The 19,223-nt window shown below is 47.8% G+C and overlaps 1 protein-coding gene across 1 annotated transcript in view; it reads left to right on the top strand.

Annotated features, from left to right (window-relative positions):
• Positions 1-18,792, top strand: part of plppr3b (phospholipid phosphatase related 3b) — a 37,113-nt gene extending 18,321 nt beyond the window's left edge. Inside the window, exons 2-8 of the mRNA XM_039767153.1 lie at positions 3,264-3,370; positions 5,909-6,094; positions 8,718-8,847; positions 13,051-13,246; positions 13,892-13,949; positions 14,354-14,527; positions 17,069-18,792. Of these exons, the coding sequence (XP_039623087.1) occupies positions 3,290-3,370; positions 5,909-6,094; positions 8,718-8,847; positions 13,051-13,246; positions 13,892-13,949; positions 14,354-14,527; positions 17,069-18,373 (2,130 nt within the window). The 5' untranslated portion in view covers positions 3,264-3,289 and the 3' untranslated portion in view covers positions 18,374-18,792. The remainder of the gene's footprint in view (positions 1-3,263; positions 3,371-5,908; positions 6,095-8,717; positions 8,848-13,050; positions 13,247-13,891; positions 13,950-14,353; positions 14,528-17,068) is intronic.
• The last annotated feature ends 431 nt before the right edge of the window (positions 18,793-19,223 follow it).

Raw genomic sequence — 19,223 nt, 5'->3', positions numbered from 1 at the left:
GCTCCAGAACCCTAAGTAATGTAGAACGTATCGCCATTTGCTTGGTATCTTTGGGCAGTTCGGTTTTGGCATCCGTCCTTCTGACATCTATTGGCAAACCGAGTAATGACGGCTGAGTATTAACAACGGGCACTGTTTAAATTTTAGCCGATCTCAGATCTAAAATGACCACGCCAACGTAATTATTACTCCGACTCTGTTTAGAGTCGTCAAATGCGGTTTGTTTCGAAAATGTGTTTGCTGGAAAAAATCAAATGAGGTGCCGAAGAGCTGAGTTCACGTCTCGCAGCCCCGTTTAAACAGGAAGCTCTTCATTACATCGGCCATAAAGGTCTGTTTAGAGCACAAATCAGGGCCATGATCACAAAATCATTTCAAGGACTTAAAAAAATAAATCATTCTTTGCAAAGAAAGTATTTACTTTACAAACGTAGAATTTGTAGCCCGATTCGATTGGGCTCCCAGTCACTAGTATAATAATAATTCCAACACAGACTGGTGCCCCCTTGGCACCTTTTGCTTGCAGGACAGATTCTGGCTTCATGGGACCCCAAGCGAGTTAAAGTGAATATTCCACATAAACACAGCAGCGCACACACTGTTCATGTCCATTGATTCTCTTTGGGGTCTTCACACTGCCACAGTCAGCCCCCCCACAGAGCCTTGTAAGCCAATCAGCGTGAAGATCTCCTCCCCGCTGGCCTGCCACTGTGTCTCTTTCCCTGTTTTTGAAAACGCAAGTCTGTCACCACTGGGTAGTGTGATGTCATATAGCGTCTTGCACAAGCTCTTTACGGCATTTCAGTGATGGAGCCTTCTCTCTGTGTGGGTGACAGTGATGGAATTTGGAGAGATTGCCTCTTCAGAAGGGCGTGGGAGAAGCAGCTGTGTGTGCCAGTGCGCCAGCACTGTGAGCGTTTCAAGTGGCAAGGAGGGGGAAGGCAGTGTGCCAAGGAGCCAAGCAGCCGTAGAGATGCAGCAAGAAGAGGCCTCCCTTTGTCAGAGTGAGAGGAGCTCTCAAGCACCATTCGAGGGTACGTCAGTTTGAAGTAAAGACCTCCTTAAGACAAGTGAGTGCCATCGATACTGTTGATTGTGCAGGGCTCATTTGTTTAATAGTACGCTACGTCGCTGCCTTCTCAAGGCATCATTAGCACTCAGAGTGCCTGGTGAGATGAGCAGCAGAGTCCACTGATCAGAGGCTCACATCCAGTTATGGGGTCCATCTGAGGCACTGAAGTGGTTGGACTGCTGATGAGAATATACATAGACAGATGGAAAGGCACTATATAAGGCACTATAAAATATATAGAAAGGAAATGGGCAATAAAATTGGTAGATAGATCAGTACTGTAGAACAAATGAAAAGAGAGGTAAAGACCCTGTAGAATAGATAGATAGATAGATAGATAGATATGACAGGCACTACATAACAAATAGATAGAAAGATAGATAGATATGAAAGGCACTATATAATGATAGATGTGAAAGGTGCTATATAATAGAGTGAAAGGCGCTATATAATAGAATGATAGATAGAGTGAAAGGCACTATATAATAGATAGATAGATAGATAGAAAGATAGATAGATAGATATGAAAGACACTATATAATGATAGATAGATGTGAAAGGCACTATATAATAGATAGATAGATGTGAAAGGCACTATATAATGATAGATAGATGTGAAAGGCACTATATAATAGATACATAGACAGGCGCTATATAAGGCACTATATAACCCCATGGGTGTGCTCGGCAGGTCCAGGACTTGTTCTTCAGCTCTATTGTGTTTCTTCTGCTCATGGTGGGCCGCATCACTTGAGCCAGCATTCTTCCATTTCAGTCGTCCCACCCTTTTCAATAACTACGTTTTGCCCACCAGGTGACGTGCTCAGCCACAGTCACATCCATTATGGAGACCCGACCCATTGAACAGACACACGTCTTCATTCTTGTCTCGTCCAGATGAGGGTCTTGTAAATGTCTGAGCACTTTTTAAATTTGATGTTTTGTGCACATAAAGCAGGTTGTTGTGGTGCTTTCTGTGAAAGGCGCTATATAAAATAAAGATTGATGAACTTGTTTGTTTGGGATGGCAATTGGAGGCTTTTAAATATGAAATACAGAGAGCTGAATGGGCCACTGAGCTGACCCTAAAAATGACTTTCAGATGGCTTTGGCATTTAAGGGGCATCAATGCCTTCTCCCTGGCCAGGTCTAGAGGGTCTTTAGTCAGTGGTGTGCTGGAGCAAAATCCATACAAGTGGAGTGTGGGTGAAGATGTGGGTGACCTGGGGAACTTCATCCTTCCTTTTTTTAATGGAATACGCTGCACATGTGCTGCCAAGGAAGGTCTTACAGTTAGGCAGTGGTGACATTGTGCCCAGGTGGTGCTTAGCCTGATATTTAGGAGGGGATCACAGAATCCTATTGGTGTGTTTTGTCCAGTGGAGTATCACTTATTTTCTGGAGTAAACCCCTAAGCCCACCCTGAATCTCCGCTCATCCTGGTGAAGAAATCGTGTGTCCTGTGCTAAGTGGCGCCCCCTAATGCCCTCATGTAAGATTTCATTTTACACTCCACACTTCTTTCCTTCATTTCTTTCTTGTGATTGATCTGGTCTACCACACGGGGGCACCTGCGAGCATTGGTACTATGGGGCATGAGATGGCACTTGCTTGTAAGAGTTTATGTTATCTGAGTTAAAGAGGAGCTAGCAGTAGAGTGGCAGACAGGTGAGGCTGAGCCCCCCCGCCATGGAAACTGAGACCCTGGACCAAGGGTGGGGGCACACAGACCTCGGGACTCCAGGCAGGCACACCAGCTCTTATCTCACTGGCAATTTCCATGGGCACTGGTAGGGGCATCACTAGCTTTACCACTTATTAGTGGCTCAGCCCCCTCTCTGATAATGCTGTTAGTCTTAAAGGTATGTTAGATGGAAAAGTGTGTGGGGGGTGTGGGGGTCCCGTGGTATTTCAGCCAGCCAAAGAGTGGGGGTGGGTCTCCATGGCTCTTTGTGCAGACATCCATGCATGTCAGAACATTGAATGTGTGTGTGGCTCTCAAAGATCAGGGGATGGACAACTGAGATGATGGGATCAGCTGGGTGGGTGTGGCTCTCGGACATCAGGGGCTGGATGGGGGCTGGGGGGGCTGGGGTCTGTTTATCAGGGGCTAAAGGCCTGGTAGCCCCCTAAAAAAGATGCCACAGGCCCTCGCACACCTTCAGCTAAACCACCACTCTTGTTCTTGCAGGTTAAAGACGCCCAAGAAGCCGCAAGATGATCTCCCCTAAAGACAAACCCAAGAAGAAGCCCCCAAAGGACAGCCTCACACTGCTGCCATGCTTCTACTTTGTGGAGGTGAGTGTTGACTGAGGGAAGATGAGCTTCCAAAAGAGGTAGGGAGACCTTCTGTGGGGTCCAAAACTGGTCTGTTGGACTTAATCAGGCTTTATATAGCGCCCTGCAGAGCAGTGAAGATGACAGAGCCCTCAATCCCCTGACTGACTGACTGAACTGTGTTTTATATAGCGCCTTACTCTCTTATGAGCCATGAAGATTTAGGCTCCTTTGGAATGGGATGCTCCAGAACATGCAAGAAAACTTTATGGGTCCCGGATGAAGACATTTGATGCAGAGCTACATTGAACCTCTTATTAAATGTTTAAAACGAGAATTGTCATCTGCTCATCTGTCCTCTTGTATGTAGCGCCCTGCAGGTGGCCCCCATGCCGTCACTTTACATGCCCACTTTGGTGCAGGCCCCCTGACTCATTTACTTGTCCCAGCCTAGTTCCTTGTTTTTTATCATTAAAAGAAGGCAGACATGAGAGTTCTCCAGCTAGATGAAGAGCGCCCCCTGCTGGCTTTGGGCACCGCTTATTTTCTTCCTCCACCAGTGACCTGGCAGGATCCTGACAAGTAAGCAATGGCATCTGTGCCAAGTAGGGAGTGTGGCATAGTGCTTAAGGCTTTGGGACTTCAAACTCTGAGGTTGAGGGTTCAAATCTCAATACTGACGCTGGGTGACCCCAAGTGAGTCGCTTCAACTGGAAAAAGGAAAAGAAATGGAACCAATTGTATGTTAAATGCTGTAAACTGGTCGGGGCCCTTGTCTGGCTGGGACGCCTCCACGCCGGAGTGCTACATGGCAGCCCCCTGGGTTGCAGCTGTGCCTTGGACTCCCACAGGGCTTCACGGGAGTTAGAGTTTGGCGCAGCCCTGTTGGTATCCATGGGCACCACCAGGGGGTGCTGCAGCAACCACTGAGCCCTTATGGGCGGTTCTTCTGCCACACCCGGAAGTGCTGCCGGAAATACATCATCAAGTACCTGGAGCACTTCTGGGGGTCTTATAAAAGGGGTCAGTAAATACAACTCGGGGAGCCAGAGTCGAGAGGAGGAAGACAAAGCTTGACTAGACTTTTGACTAAAAGAAAAGAAAAGAAAACCAGGTGTGTTTTTACAAGTGTGCCTCCCACGTCTGTCTGTGTTGGGTCGGGTGGCTGGCAAACAACGGGTGTCACGCTGGTCATTAGGGAGGACACTCAGGCTACCACATATGAAATGTAGAGAGCTGCTGACCCCGTAAATGACGTCTGGATGGTGTTATTCATAATAGTCCTACTCCCTGCATTAAGGGCAAGTGGGGCACTGTCCCTAACCCCCAGCAGAGGGCGCTGGTGTGCCAAAATTAAATAAGCAGTGAACTTGCACACACTTGGGACAATTTAGGGTCACCAGTGCACCTGACCTGCATGTCTTCGGACTGTGAGAGGAAATCCACGCAGACACGGGGAGAACAAACTCCACGCAGGGAGGACCCGGGAAGCAAATCCAGACGGGTCTCCTAACTGCAAGGCAGCAGCGCTACCCACTGTGCCACCATCATAATCCTATTTTTGCTTTTAATTTTTTCCATGATAGACTTGATGGAATTTCTTAGGAATACTTCAGCTTGTGAGATTTTCTTTACACCGAGTGCCACTCACTTGCCTGTTTCTGGATTGCTTGTCCAGGCCCTTGGACCCCCAGTGTCCTCTCCATACTTTTATTCAGGGGTGCGCGGGTGCAGCCTCAGCTTTTCCGTTTCACCGGAGGGGCTTGAAGGCTGAGCCCTTTTAAGGAACCCACTGGTTGATATTTTTTTTTTGTCTTCTAGTTTAGCTTTGTAAACTTCCTCCCATTCCCTTCACTCAGCTCTGTCTTCTGCGTTCGCTCCGAGCTTCTTTGTGAAGCCGGGGATTGGAGTGGAAATCTGCGCTTTGACTGAATTGGGTTTTTTTTTTTTTGTTTGTTTGTTTGTGTGTTTTATTCTTGTTTTTGTTTTTTTGACTAATTTGTTGTTTTTCTACACAATGGGTGACCTCTGCCTTTTTCTCCTGGATTTTGTATTTCCATCATTTTTTATTTTATTTTATTTTCAATGACATTGACTGACTTATTCATGGCTCTTGTTTTCCGTCTTTCTGCTTCAGCAGGCTGTGTGTGCCCCCCAAAACACACACACACTCTCTGTTGTACCCGCTGTGGTCCTGAACTTCAAGTGGGCTCTGGTCTGAGATCTGGTGCCCTGGAGGGGCTTTGGCCGAGGGCCTGCCTTAAGATGGCACTATTCTTTTTTAATGAGTGGGCATTGCTCTAATCGGGTAGCATTTGTGTCTTCCATCCACTTTTTTGATCTCCAGCACGCAATGGCAGACCTCACCCTGACCGCACAGACTTGGGGTGGCAGAAATAATCGCCCGATTAATGAATAAGTCAGATAGCCAGCCAGTCGTTATTTTTTATAGCGCCTTAAATCAGCTCATCGGTCACTCGGCCAATAAATCCATCGCTCGTCTTCTTTTCACCTCGGCTCCATCACAGCCTTCTCTTCTTGCTTTTCTTCTCTTCACAGCTGCCGATTGTGGCGTCCTCCATGGTGTCGCTCTACTTCTTGGAACTGACCGACCTCTTGCGTCCGGCGCAGGTGGGCTTCAGATGCCACGACCGGGCGCTCAGCATGCCATATGTGGAAAGTGGAGACGAGCTCATCCCCTTGTTGATGCTCCTGAGCCTGGCCTTCGCTGGACCCGCAGCCTCTGTAAGACACAGTCAGCCTGTCTACGTCTCTGTCTGTCTGTCTGTCTGTCTGTCTGTCCGTTTCCTTCCGCAGCGGAGCCGTTGCTATGGCAGCAGACGAGCATTCCCCGTCTGGCTCGCAGTTTTAGCCCAGATAATAGCTGACAGGCATCTGAACAAAAGGAAGACTTCAAGGTAAAGCGCCTGCAAATATCTAAAGCCGCAAAGACGGGAGGTGGCGATCCCCATAGAAATGTCTTTGTTGAGCTCCCGCGCTTCGTTTTCCTGCTCGTTTATTACTTAGCGGGCTCGGGAGTCTGCCAGGGTAGAAGAAGAAGAAGACGGAAAAAAAAAATCCATATCCATTGATTTATGTGCTTTCACCTTCACACACCAAACCCACAAGGACTTCTCTGCCGAAGTCACCGGAGACGCACATTCCGAGGCTGACATTCTGGGGAATAAATGAAAAACACAGCCTGAAGGACGCAATATGCCCGACATCGGAGTCGCGGTGTGTGCGAGACATTCGAGGCGAAGAGAGTCTAACGGCACGATGTTTGTCTCCCAGATCAGACGCTACACGAGAATTTCAGTTCGGTTCTTCAATGGTTTCAGTCGTCTAATTAGAATAATTACAACGTGGGTCCCCAGCTGGCACTGCCTGTGCCAAGTGGCTTTTCCTCCTACACCCCCAAAAACTTGGCAGCTTAGGCTGTGTGAGTGTGAGTGATGTTGCAATGCGCTTCCGGTCCTCCTTGACCCTGACTTTGACGTTCTTACATTTCGTCTGCCCAGACTTCCAGTTTTCTTCCCAGACAGTTCCGATTTTATGCAATCTGTACTGGAATTTAACAAAATGTCCCATTTGTCACCTTTTTAGCAGGGCAAAACTTAAAGAGGGAGCCCCCCACCCCCTTCGATTTAATTGTACATAAAGGCACATAAAATACAAAGAGGGGACACCTCTACACCTCGCTGGGTTATGACCATGAAAATCTGGTCAGCCTATTGGTGTGGCGCATGTCAGTGATCCAGAGGTGTGGTGTGGGACAAAAATCAAACCCCCCCACCCAATCCATCCGTGCTGTGCACCCTCTGTATCCATTTTTGGCATCAGGTACGCCACTAGGGTGCTAATTAACCAATGTTTTCTTCAAGCCTTCAATACAATCAATAATATCCAACAAGCTGCAGCAAGAAAATCAACAGCAGACAGGGGATTCAGATGGGGACCCCCTGCACTTTCGGGACACTTTATTGTGTTTTAAATAAACAGAAATACTCACCAACTGCTCTGTAAATGAAGGCTGACCTGCTCCTGAGCCTTCTCAGCACTCTGGCATAGCCAGGGGGAGGGCTCAGGAGCAGTGATGTCACAGTGGCTCCACCCATCAGGGGGCGTCACACTCAAAGCACAAGGAACAACAGAACATTTAGAGAGACACAACACAATTATACATCATGACTCATAAAAACACACACATTGTAATAAAATACACAAACACATTTAACTCCTTAACAACAATGTTACATCTGACTGGAATTTGGTTTAGCATCTCTGTAATTTTTGCTGATTCCTTTTCCATCAATTCTCTCTGAAAGTTTATACAGGGCTGAGAATGAATTGTGCCCCCTCAGGTTCAACAGATAAAAGACAAGGACATTTCCTAACACAATCAACATCTACCTTAAAGAAAGGATAAGTGTCATTGTGCCCGATCAGTTGCTCTGTCTTTGTCATTCCAACATATGGTGGGTGGTCTGTAACACACTCCTAAAATAAGACCTCTTTCCTTAATATTTTCCAGGCGAAGCCAGATGTGCTCACTAAGATGGGGCTCATCATCCAACTGAAAATGTCTTACATTTAAATCCTGTTTGGCATAAACAGCAACCGCACCTCCTTTTCTGTTCTGTCTCTCCTTCCTACTAAATGTGTATCCCTCTATGTTACACTCATCCCCATCTTTGTTATTTAGCCAGGTTTCTGTTATTGCTATAATATCATAATTATGCTGTGCTACATACGACTCCAACTCCCTTACCTTATTTTTGATACTTCTAGCATTAAGTCAAACTATTTTTAATGTGTTACTCCTTCTACATTTACGTGTTTGCTTAGAATTTACATTACTATGCATTTTTATTTCTACACCATTGTTTGTTCTTCCATGTATAGATCTAAACCTGGCCTGTCCTAAACTCCCTGCTCCTCCAATCCTCGACTGGCCTACACATACGCCTCCCCAATACATTGGTGCCCCTCCAGTTCAGATGTAACCCGTCACGGTGGAACAGGTTGGTCCCATCTGCTCAAAAAGGAGTCCCGATGCCCCATAAACCCGTACCCTTCTACCCTGCACCAAGATTGGAGCCACGCGTTAAGCCTTTTAATTTCCTCAATCTTACCTGAGCTGGCGCGTGGCACAGGCAGAACTTCGGAGAAGACTACCTTGTCAGCTCTGCTCCTCAGCTTGGCACCTAACTCTTTGAATTTGGATCACAGAACTGACAGACTACCCTTATGTACCTGGACAGAGTCGTGTAATTTGTCATTCCCCAGTCGTATTATCTGCCCACTGCATCTCTTCTTGCTCTTTGCCACATTTCCTCTCGTTGACCCCTTTGTTTTTCTCTTTCAGATAATGCTGGGCGAGGGTCTGGTTTACTGCTTACAGTCCCGACTGAAACTGCGTCCCGGGGCCGAAGGCAGCATCAACGCTGGGGGCTGCAACTTCAACTCCTTCCTGCGCAGGACAGTGAGATTTGTGGGTAAGGAAACCTCTCCAGTCTCCATTTTCAATGCCTCCTTCCTCCAATAGGTGGCGCTGCTCTGTTGGTTCCTTGCCTTATCCTTACGAGGGTGACACTGCTGGGGAAGCCCAGCCTGAAGGGTCTGTTTTTTGATTGCAGCTCTTAATTTCTTTGTTATAAGGAAGGCCTTGTTAGTAGCAGGGTGGCATCTGGGTTGGCATCTGTCGTGGTTCTGCTTGTTTATGTTTGGACTGATTAGGTTCCCTTTTATGTTTTCTTTCTTTACTTTCAAGCATTTTCAATGTGGCTACTTCTTTATGTAGTCTGTATTATTCTTGTGCTTATGTTCTGTCCCTCTTGTCCTTTGTGGGTGGTCCCCCAAGGGGCAGGCCCACCAGTCAGTCTGCGTCCATGTTGAACTGCCCTGTCTCTGTAAAGGCGGAGGTGACCCACAGGTGTGTTGTGTTTCATGCGACTGCTCTCGGTGTGGTGAGTTCTCTCAGTTTTGTTTTTCAAATTCGTTTTATTGGATGCCCCATTAGGATTTTGAACATTTTGGAAATTCAGAGTATTTTGTAAAATAAAATTTTGATTTATTTTATCAAAGATCCTCTGTCTGCCCTTATTTTACAGCCAGAGGTTTACAGTGACCCTCTCCCTCTATGGGAGGTTGTTAAAGTAGTTTTGGGATTTCTACCTTTGTGGCTGGTCTCCCATGTAGAGGGCCTGCTCCACCCCTCAAGCCAGCCGCTTTCCCCTGGGAGCTGACTGAGTCAAGTTTGCCTTTGCTGGGGTGTGCCAGTGAGGATTCTGTCTTGCTCCATAGATAGTGTGGAAGCCCCTGTGAAGATCGTGGTGATGGCCTCCTTAGTCGTAATTGCATCAGGCTGGCTACTCTGGGCACTTGCCCCCTGGAAGGTGGGTCACATCTAGTGTATCCAGCATCTTGGGAGTGGGCTTCCAGAGCTTTAGCTCCAGATCGTTGAGAGACCATCAACCCTACTCTTTAAAAAGCTTAGCCCCTAATAAGTGCTAAAGCTACCGGTGCCCCCCACTCACAGAGGTTCCCGTCAGCTGGCTTTATTCTGCTTGTTGACTGGACACAGCGAATTGGCAGATCCAATCAGAATTCAGGGGGATCCAGCTGGGCGGAGCTTGCTGACAGTAGTACTGAAGGAGGGCCTCATGTGGCAAATCTGGAAAGAGCTGCTGGGTGTCAGTGGACCAGGCGGAGGCGTCCTCTTCTTAGCTGTTCTGATTATTATGGAGGACTGATGGGTGACAAGATAGAGCCTAACAGTGGGATCTGAAGCTGTTCTTTATTATTGTTTTACTCATTCATTCATTTCATTGATTTCAATTGATTGGAACACTGAGACAGAAGACCAGCTTGGCATCAAAATGCCAGGCTGTTACCCAATTATGACTTCCCCCACCCACCACCTGTCTATATGGAAGCGCTCTACTCTCAGCTTAATAAAAACTATCTGGAAAGTGATCATTCAGAACGATGGTCTCCAGCTTAAATGAGTCTGGACCTCTTTCATGCCAGGTCTGGATGGGCACAACCACATGGCCATAGCTACTGGAACAAGAAGTCAGACTTATGAAGGATGTGAATGGAATGCGTAGGAGTCAGCGCCATCTTCTGCTCAACCAGGCTAATGAGAGGCGTAGCAAAATGAAGACACTAATAAGAGCAATTTGAAGGTCACGTGGGTCACCCTTACCTACCCACAATGCCCCCTGAGTCTTTAAAATCGATAAACATGATCCTCGAGGTGATTCGGGCAAAAGGCAGACATCTGGACATTACAGGCCACCTTCCATTGTCCTGTGCCATTTATGGCCTCCTTGACTAACTCCAGAAATAACGTTCAGATCATATCGGCCATTTGTCTTTATTTAACATCTGTGATTGTCCGTCTGCCGTCGTTTTTCAGTGTGTGGCCCAGGAGTCTTTACCCAGTTCTGTATGACTTCATGCTTCTCCTTTGTGTTTTTTGATTGTCTCTCTCTGTCATTCTGTCCTTCACTTTACTGCTTTCATTTATCTCTCCTTGTTTATCTGTGCTCACCTAGCTGGCCTTCCATTTCTGGCCTTCTGCTCTCACATTGCTGTCCTCATCTCTCTGACATTCTTCGACTCCTTTCTATCTGTCCTCAACTCTTTGTCCTTGTCTTTGTTACCGTCATGTTGTCCCGTGTCTGCCCTTGAATGTCTCTACTTCAGGTCTCGCATTCTCTGTCTGTCCTCACCAGTCTGCCTTTACCTTTTTCAACAACCCTCTACCGATTATCTGCCTTTATATTAATGTCCATGCCCATTCATCCTTTCTCTATCTGTGATCATCTATCTGCACTTATTTGCATGTCCTCTGTCCTAGGGTTTTGGGTTTCTCTGCCTCCTTGTATTTCTCCTTTCTCTTTGTACTTTTCTCATTGCTCTGTCATTCTGCACACTCATGTTTGTCTCACTCCATCCTCTCATATCGGTGCTCACCTATCTGGCCTGATGTGCCTGGTCTTGGCTCTCCACCCTCATATCTTTGTCCTTTCCTACTCACTATTGTCTAATTCTTGTGTATCTGTCCTCACCTTTTCGTTCTTGACACCATTGTCTCCTCTATTTATCTGTGATCATCTATTTGCCCCAGCAGATCCGCTCTCACATATGGTTTCTTCCCTCACCAGCCTATTCTTAAAATGATGTTCATAATTGTCTGCCATTATCCATCTACCTGAGCGCCATCCCATCATCTGTCTATCTCTGATCATCTATCTGCCCTTTATTCTTTGAATTTCCCTTCTCATATTCCCTATCTGCCCTTCACCCACCCAGTTTTAACATTATGTTCTCATCTGTCTGCTTTTGTCCATCTGCCTGACCTCCTCCTTATCATATGTCTATCTGGGATCATCTACCTGCCCTTTATTCTCTGAGCTTCAGCTCTCACCTGCTCTTTCAGTTCACACCAGCCTATTCTTAACACTGCGTCTTCATGATCTGTCTTCTTCTGGCTGCCATTGTCCATCTACCTGACCTCCTTCTTATCATCTGTCTTTCTGTAGTCATCTATCTGTCCTTTAGTCTCTGGGCTTCACCTCTCACTTTTTATCTGTTCTCACCAGACTTTCTTTACCTTTTGCAATCCTCCTCTATCTGCACTCGGCTATCTGCCTTTATGTCAATGTCCTCGCCCATCTGTCCTTTCTCTAGCTGTGGTTAACTGTCTGCACTCTGTACTTGTATCTTCTCTCTGTCATTCTGCACACTCATGTTTGTCTCACTTCATCCTCTCATATCGGTGCTCACCTATCTGGCCTGGTGGGCATGGTCTTGGCTCTCCACCCTCATATCTTTGTCCTTTCCTACTCACCATTGTCTAATTCTTGTGTATCTGTCCTCACCTTTTCGTTCTTGACTCCATTGTCTCCTCTGTCTATCTGTGATCACCTATTTGCCCTTGCAGATCTGATCTCTCACATGGTATCTTCCCTCACTAGTCTATTCTTAAAATTATGTTCATAATTGTCTGCCTTTGTCCATCTGCCTGACCTCCTCCTTATCATATGTCTATCTGTGATCATCTAGCTGCCCTTTACTCTCTGAGCTTCAGCTCTCACCTGTTCTATCAATTCACACCAACCTGTTCTTAACACTTTGTCCTCATGATCTGTCTTCTTCTGGCTGCCATTATCCATCCGCCGGACCATTTTCTTATCCTTCGCCTTTGTAAGATGATGACACCATGCAGTGTGCACTTGGATCCTGAATGCACTTCAACGTTAAGGTCCTTCTTCAGAGCTAGTTGGGGGTCATTAAGACAAGGAGGCAGCAGGACTTTTATTTGAAAGTGAATTTGGTGTCGCATCTCTCTGGTTTCGTTGGTTCCCCTTCTGCACTTTGGTCTCCAAATGGCACTTCTTTGACTTTGCTCTCAGTGATCTTTCAGAGATTTTAACACGTGATGTATCTGTGATCGTCTACCTGCCCTTTTCTCTTTCTCTGTCTTCATGCATTTGTCCTCGCTGCCCCAGCCTGCCTCTCTGCCAGCTATTTGTGATCATCTGTCCTTGCCAGTCTACCCATTTGCCCATCCATCTTTACTTGTTGATGTGACTCTCTGCCCTCACTCACCTGTCTACCCGTCCATCTGTTCTGCCTGTTAGTCAGCAGGCCTGGTCCTCGATTTGATGCTAATCTCTTTGCTTGTTCAGGTGTCCACATGTTTGGCCTCTGTGCCACAGCCCTGGTGACAGACGTGATCCAGCTGGCCACGGGTTACCACGCTCCGTTCTTCCTCACTGTCTGTAAACCGAACTACACCTTGCCTGGTGTCTCCTGTGACACGAATCCCTACATCACCCAGGATATCTGCTCTGGACCTGACCAGCATGCCATTTTGTCAGCCAGGTAAAACCATTAATGTGGGCAAATGGAAAACTGGGGGAAGTAGCCCATCCTTATTTGATATAGTGCCTTGCACAGAGTACATCATTACAGGGCTGCGGACACGCACTGCAGCAGTGGCTGGTTGGCCTATCGAGTTATTACAGTACAAAGAGGCATCTGAATGCCAAGCAATGCTTTGTGGGAAATTGAGCCCACCTATGCGGGCACTATATTACCACCAGTGTGGTGTCTTCAAACAAAAAATTAAATCTTAATTGAACTCTTCATGACCCTTGTCACCTTCCTTTGACCTTATTTAAAACATGAATGCCAATGCCAGCCATTCTGTTATGAAACAGGAAGTAACAAAAGTGCCAACAGGGGTTGGCATGATAAAGAAACAAAAGGCTGCCTGCACACCAGTGTGCTTTACAGAGGTGACCATCATGATATGCAGCTGTTAAAATGGGCCACTCTCATGATGTTGGTTGGTTAGGTTAGGGTTAGGGCTGAACCAGCGGTGAAGAAGCCAGACGGTCCTCAATGCATCAAGTGGCCTGCCTGCACTGTGCTCTGTGGTGCCATCTTGTGTTCCTAAATTGTTACTACAATGGGCTTCGCTGACAATTGTTCCCAACTGATCTTCCCTCTTTTTCCCTTTGGCAGGAAGACCTTCCCATCCCAGCATGCAACACTGTCTGCCTTTGCAGCTGTTTACATATCGGTAAGTCGAATGGGAATGCGGGATTGGGTGCCACCTTCACCAGAAACTTCTACAGTTTCAGTATGGGCTCTACAGAATGATGCCAAGCTCACTGCATTGTGGGCAAATGGGCACAACTGGCCAAACCCCATAGTGGCACATGAGGGTCTCCTTACTGGATTTGATTTTGAGTGGTAATGTATTAAAATCTCCTGAATTAGATATGTATTCTGATACATGTTGTGACATTCTCTCATACCTCTTTATTTACAAGCACAAAATGTCATCAAAATGTCACTTCTCTGTCCCCAATGAAGTAAATGAGCAAAAATGAAAACTGCCCCCACTTTCAAAACCGTCCGCCAAGTCCCGACTTGTTATGCCAGGCGGCCATTTTCTGACGTGTTTCTATTTTTGTTGTGCAGATGTATTTTAACTCGACCATTTCGGACAGCACCAAGCTGCTCAAGCCTTTGCTGGTCTTCGCTTTTGCCATTGCGGCAGGCCTCTGTGGTCTCACCCAGATCACCCAGTACCGCAGTCACCCGATCGATGTCTATGTGGGATTCCTCATTGGAGCGGGCATCGCCGCCTACCTGGTAGGTCTTCTTTATTATGGGCAACACTGATGTGCCCGTCAGGCATCAGGCTGCTGTGGTACCCTGCCAGTCACTTTGCTCAGGTCTCCTGGCCACCATGTTGCCATCTGCTTTAATATGTGCCATTTGGTATGGGATTTGTAAAAGCAGTGCTAATGTGTGTTATGCACCATCTGTCTGTTGGACTGAAAAATAAGGGCATTTTATTATTATATGCATTGCAATGTTCATTCCAACAGATGGAGCCCTGCAAACCCGTCTTGGGTGGAGAGAACAGTTAACACTTGACTAATTACACAAGGAACATTTGTTAAGCAAAAACATGTGGTGACAAAAGATGTGATGGTCTGCTGGGGAAAAGTAAGTGCACCCTTGGCCTCAGAAGCTATCATTGCTCCCCCTTCTTGCAGGTGTTTTACAGTCTGTGACATCGACTTGGTGACATATTGGATCGCTCCTCCTCTACTCCAGTTGCGAGATGTTTGTGGCTTTTCTTGCATGTCCAATGGAGCTCAGATTAGGGTTTTGACCAGGCCAGGCCATGACCCTCCATTTAGTCTTGCTGATCCATCCCTTGGTGGATTTGCCTGCATGCTTCACATCACCATCGGAATAGAAGGTCCATTTCTGGTTCAACTTTAGCTTTCAGAGAAATAACTGCCTCACATTCTTCTCAAGCACACCTTGATATGACACATAGTGGTCTTCGACTTGCCCAGACCCTGAGGCAGCCAAGCAACCCCAAACCAGAACATGTCCACCACCAGGCTTTTCAGCGGGTTAGAGGTTCACCTCCTGAAATGCAGCCAAACGTGTTCATCCCATCTTTGAGCCATCTGTCCAGAGCACTTTGTTCCAGATGTCCTGGTCATCGTTCAATGGCAGACTGTCATCTTGCTCTGGTGTTCTTTTTGGATGGCAAAGGCTTCTTTTCTCCTGGCACACCTCACACACAGGTCTAATCTGTGCCAGCCTCTTCCTGATTGTAGATGCAGACACTTCAGCACCAACTTTTGTAAGAGTCTCCTGAAGGTCCCACCATGTAATTTTGTGCTGACGTCTTCTAGAGTCAGACAGTTGCTGGGCTGTCCAGTGCAGGACAAATTAGCACTCATTTGAAGTCAACGTCCCTTGTAGATGACCTTCCTTACACATTTTAAATAATTGGGGGATCTTTTTGGAATCCTGTTTCCAGGCTCCTTGGCATCCTCAACCTTCATTCTGAGGGTCTCATGTTCTTTTTGCTCTTGGCATGATGACTCTTCAATAGCAAAGAGAACATGAGACCCTCAATATCTGCAGCAGGTCTCACCTGCAGGCTCCCTCTGGGGGTCCTAATCTTTGGCACCTCATCTGGAACACCTGATCCTACTTTGATGGACTTGTAGGGGTGATGAACATATGGTGACACTTCCTTTTTTCCACGTCACAAATCTGCATTTTTGCTCATTTAGATTGTGAGAATGAAGATACTGTGTCAACACATTGTGTCCTTTGTTCAAGTGAGTCACCTTTATCTGTAGGCCCCGTCTGTATGATGATCTGCTGCTTACCTGGTCAGATATATTGAGAATGTCCTCAGTTCACATGGGGTGCACTTACTTTTTCACACGACTGCACATAGTACCAAAGTAAACTTCCTAATGAGGACATCGCGGCCGTTCACCACAGTTATGGCTTGGGGCTGAAAATGTCTTTTGATTGTGATGCTGTGGGGCCATCTGCCTGAGTTGGTGCCCAGGGTAGCTGGCACATAGTGTAGTAAGTGGATACTGCAGGGTGTTCTAGCTGGCTGGCCCACTTTCTCCATCTCCTCCAACAGTGAGGTGTCTTGTGGTCATCAACTTCTTTTATGTTTTGCCTTTTTTCCATCTTTTTATTTTTCATTCTTCCTCCACAGAAGTTTAACGTCTTCAGTCGTCGTGTTTTCTTTGTAATTGACTGATGCCCTGTCCAGGATTGACTCCTATCTTGTGCCCATTGTAGTTGATATAAGCCTTGGTCCCCTTCAGGTCAGGTCAAGTTGGGGAGCATGCACTGGTACAGTACGTTGCTGCACACCCTACATGACGAAACAGCTTAGGAACCCTGATTGGCAACCCCGCCTTGGCAGACACGAGGTGCAGTCCCACCCATCTATCAGCCACAATCAGGATTTAAGTGGGCATTCCCTTGGCCTGGTCCAGTCACTCAGGTCCTCAACAATGAGAGTCACCCTCAGGTAATTGTGCCACATGGCCGTGGTGCCATAATTGACACTCCCTCATAATGCAGGCCATGTGCCTCAGGAGCAACACAAAGTCAAACCAGTGGTGCCAACGGATTCTCCAAAGAGCCACACGAAGGAATCCAGTCTTCATCTCAGGTCACCAGATAGCATCCATGTCTCCCAACCATATAGCCACTCTACATAAACTGAATCTAGTAGGTGTAGAAAATGGGTAGCAGGTGCCAAGTTGGCACCCTAAGTGTATGAAGTAGGCTAAGCTGCTTGTGAGATCAGTCAGTGCCATCGCTCATTGTGCTCTTTTTCTCTTGTAGGCATTCCATGCTGTGGGAAATTTCAAATCTTCAGAAGATTCTTCCCTTCCAGCCCCTCGGCCTCAAGCTAAGGATGCCCTGCGTGCCCTGACACAGCGCGGGCATGACTCTGTATACCAGAAGAACCACCCGTCGGAGAGCACAGATGAGCTGGCTGCTCCCCAGCGTATGGAAGGAATTAACCGACAGGTCCAACGAGAAAAGGCATCGCTGGGCAGCTTGAAGCGGGCAAGTGTCGACGTGGAGCTGCTGGCACCCCGAAGTCCCATGGGCAAGGAGAACATGGTCACATTCAGCAACACCCTCCCCCGGGTCAACACGCCCAATGTCGACGACCCAGCCAGAAGACACATGACCATCCACGTGCCCCTCGACCCACTGCGCTCCAAGCAGCTGGTTTCCGAATGGAAGCAGAAGTCCATGGAGCTGCGCAGTGTGGGGCTGAATCTCGGGGCTGAGGAGGAAGAGGAGGACAAAGACGACAGCGAGGAGGAGTCTGAATCGGGAGATGAAGTGGACGAAGAGGATCTAGTTGTGCCATCCTCGTTATATCCCACTGTTCAAGCCAGGGCAAACAATATGGGTGCAAGGGTGGTCATCCCACCCAGGCCGGGGCCACCCCCGCTGGTCCACATCCCCGAAGAGCCACCTCCGACGTCCCCTAAAGGCTGTTCGGGGGCTCGGGCCAAGTGGCTTTCCATCGCGGAGAAGTCATCGGGTGGCATCATCCCAGTGCCAACGCCATCGGCATTGAGGGCCACCAACCAGCCTCGCATCATGCAAGTAATTGCCCTGTCCAAGCAGCAGGGGATGATTTGCGTCACCCCAAAACATTCTGAAGCATCGTCCTCTACTTCTTCCAGCTCCGACTCGCCCCTCTACAAAACGCCCTCAGAAAGGGATAGCGGCAGCATCGTCACCGTAGACGCCCACGCCGCTCATCACCCGATCGTCCACATGTCCTCGGGCAATGGAGGAGTGGGACCGTGGGAGTGGAAGCAAACCGCAAACACTTCCAGTAACGGCAGCGCCCCGGAAATTCGAGAATCCCACGAACTCAATGACCTAAACCGTGAATGTAGTCGGAATTACCGGCCAGTAAAAAGTGCTTCCCCGGGATCTTCGGCCAGCGATCCCGACCAGGATCTGACAGTTAGCCTCTCGGAAAGCCGCAGCCGGGAAGCCACTCTCCGCAGGAAACCGGGGGTGGGGGTCATGGCACCGGAGAGGGAGGGCACCCCTCCACAGACTGAGCAAGACCCCTTCTACAGGAAACTGCAGGCGGGCCGACGGTTCAAGGACTGAAAGAGAAAGTCGACTCGGGCGTCAAGTCAAGTTCAGCATTCCAGTTTTTCTGTTTGTTTTTATTTTCCCCAACTAGTTCATTGCATTCTTCGAAGGAAATTTTGATCTCCAAGTGAGAGGACTTCCGTAGAGGGGAATCCATGTTTGTTTTGTAGTGGCCGATTCTCCCGAATGTCGAGTAGCTGGTAGACTTTTTTTATGGGCGGATGTGACGTATTTGTACCTTTTTGTTATGCTATTGTTATGAAGTGGAAAACAAACAAAACAAAAATGAGAGAGAGAGCGAGAGAGCGAGAGAGTGAGAGAGAGAGAGAGAGAGAGAGAGACGGTCGTCGGGATCACACGGATGCTTCAATCCTGACACAAAGCCAGGCTGGGCTCGGAGAATGTTTGCGTGTCAATTAAATGGCCGCGGCCTGAGCTTTGTGCCAGCGTCCCTGTTTATTTTGGGAGTGGGGGGAGGAGGGGGGGTTTGTGGGCACCAATGTATGGTGTGGGCAGATGACCCCTTCAGATGGGCCCTGCCCATTTCATGCCCACCTGTAAGCCACGCCTCTTATCTCCAAAGGCTTCACTCCACAAGTCACACTGGGGTGTCTCGTCAGCAGTCCCAGAAACGGCCGCCAGCGGATGAAAGTGAGAGATGTTACTGTTTGCCAGTGATGGAGGACCCTGGGGCATTGGAGGAATGAAGGAACGAGCCTCATGGGGTCTGGGCGTGACGTCGCAGGCGGGACGTAGGAGGAGGTCAATCAGAAAGTGACATTAGCAAAGGGTACAGGCAGACAGTTAACACACGGGTGAAAAAGACAAGATGGGCCACTGAGACGGGCATGGAAGAGGACCTGGT

This window comes from Polypterus senegalus, chromosome 10 (genome assembly GCF_016835505.1).
Source record: "Polypterus senegalus isolate Bchr_013 chromosome 10, ASM1683550v1, whole genome shotgun sequence".
NCBI classification, from domain to species: domain Eukaryota; kingdom Metazoa; phylum Chordata; class Cladistia; order Polypteriformes; family Polypteridae; genus Polypterus; species Polypterus senegalus.
This window is presented reverse-complemented; position numbering and strand designations above follow the sequence as displayed.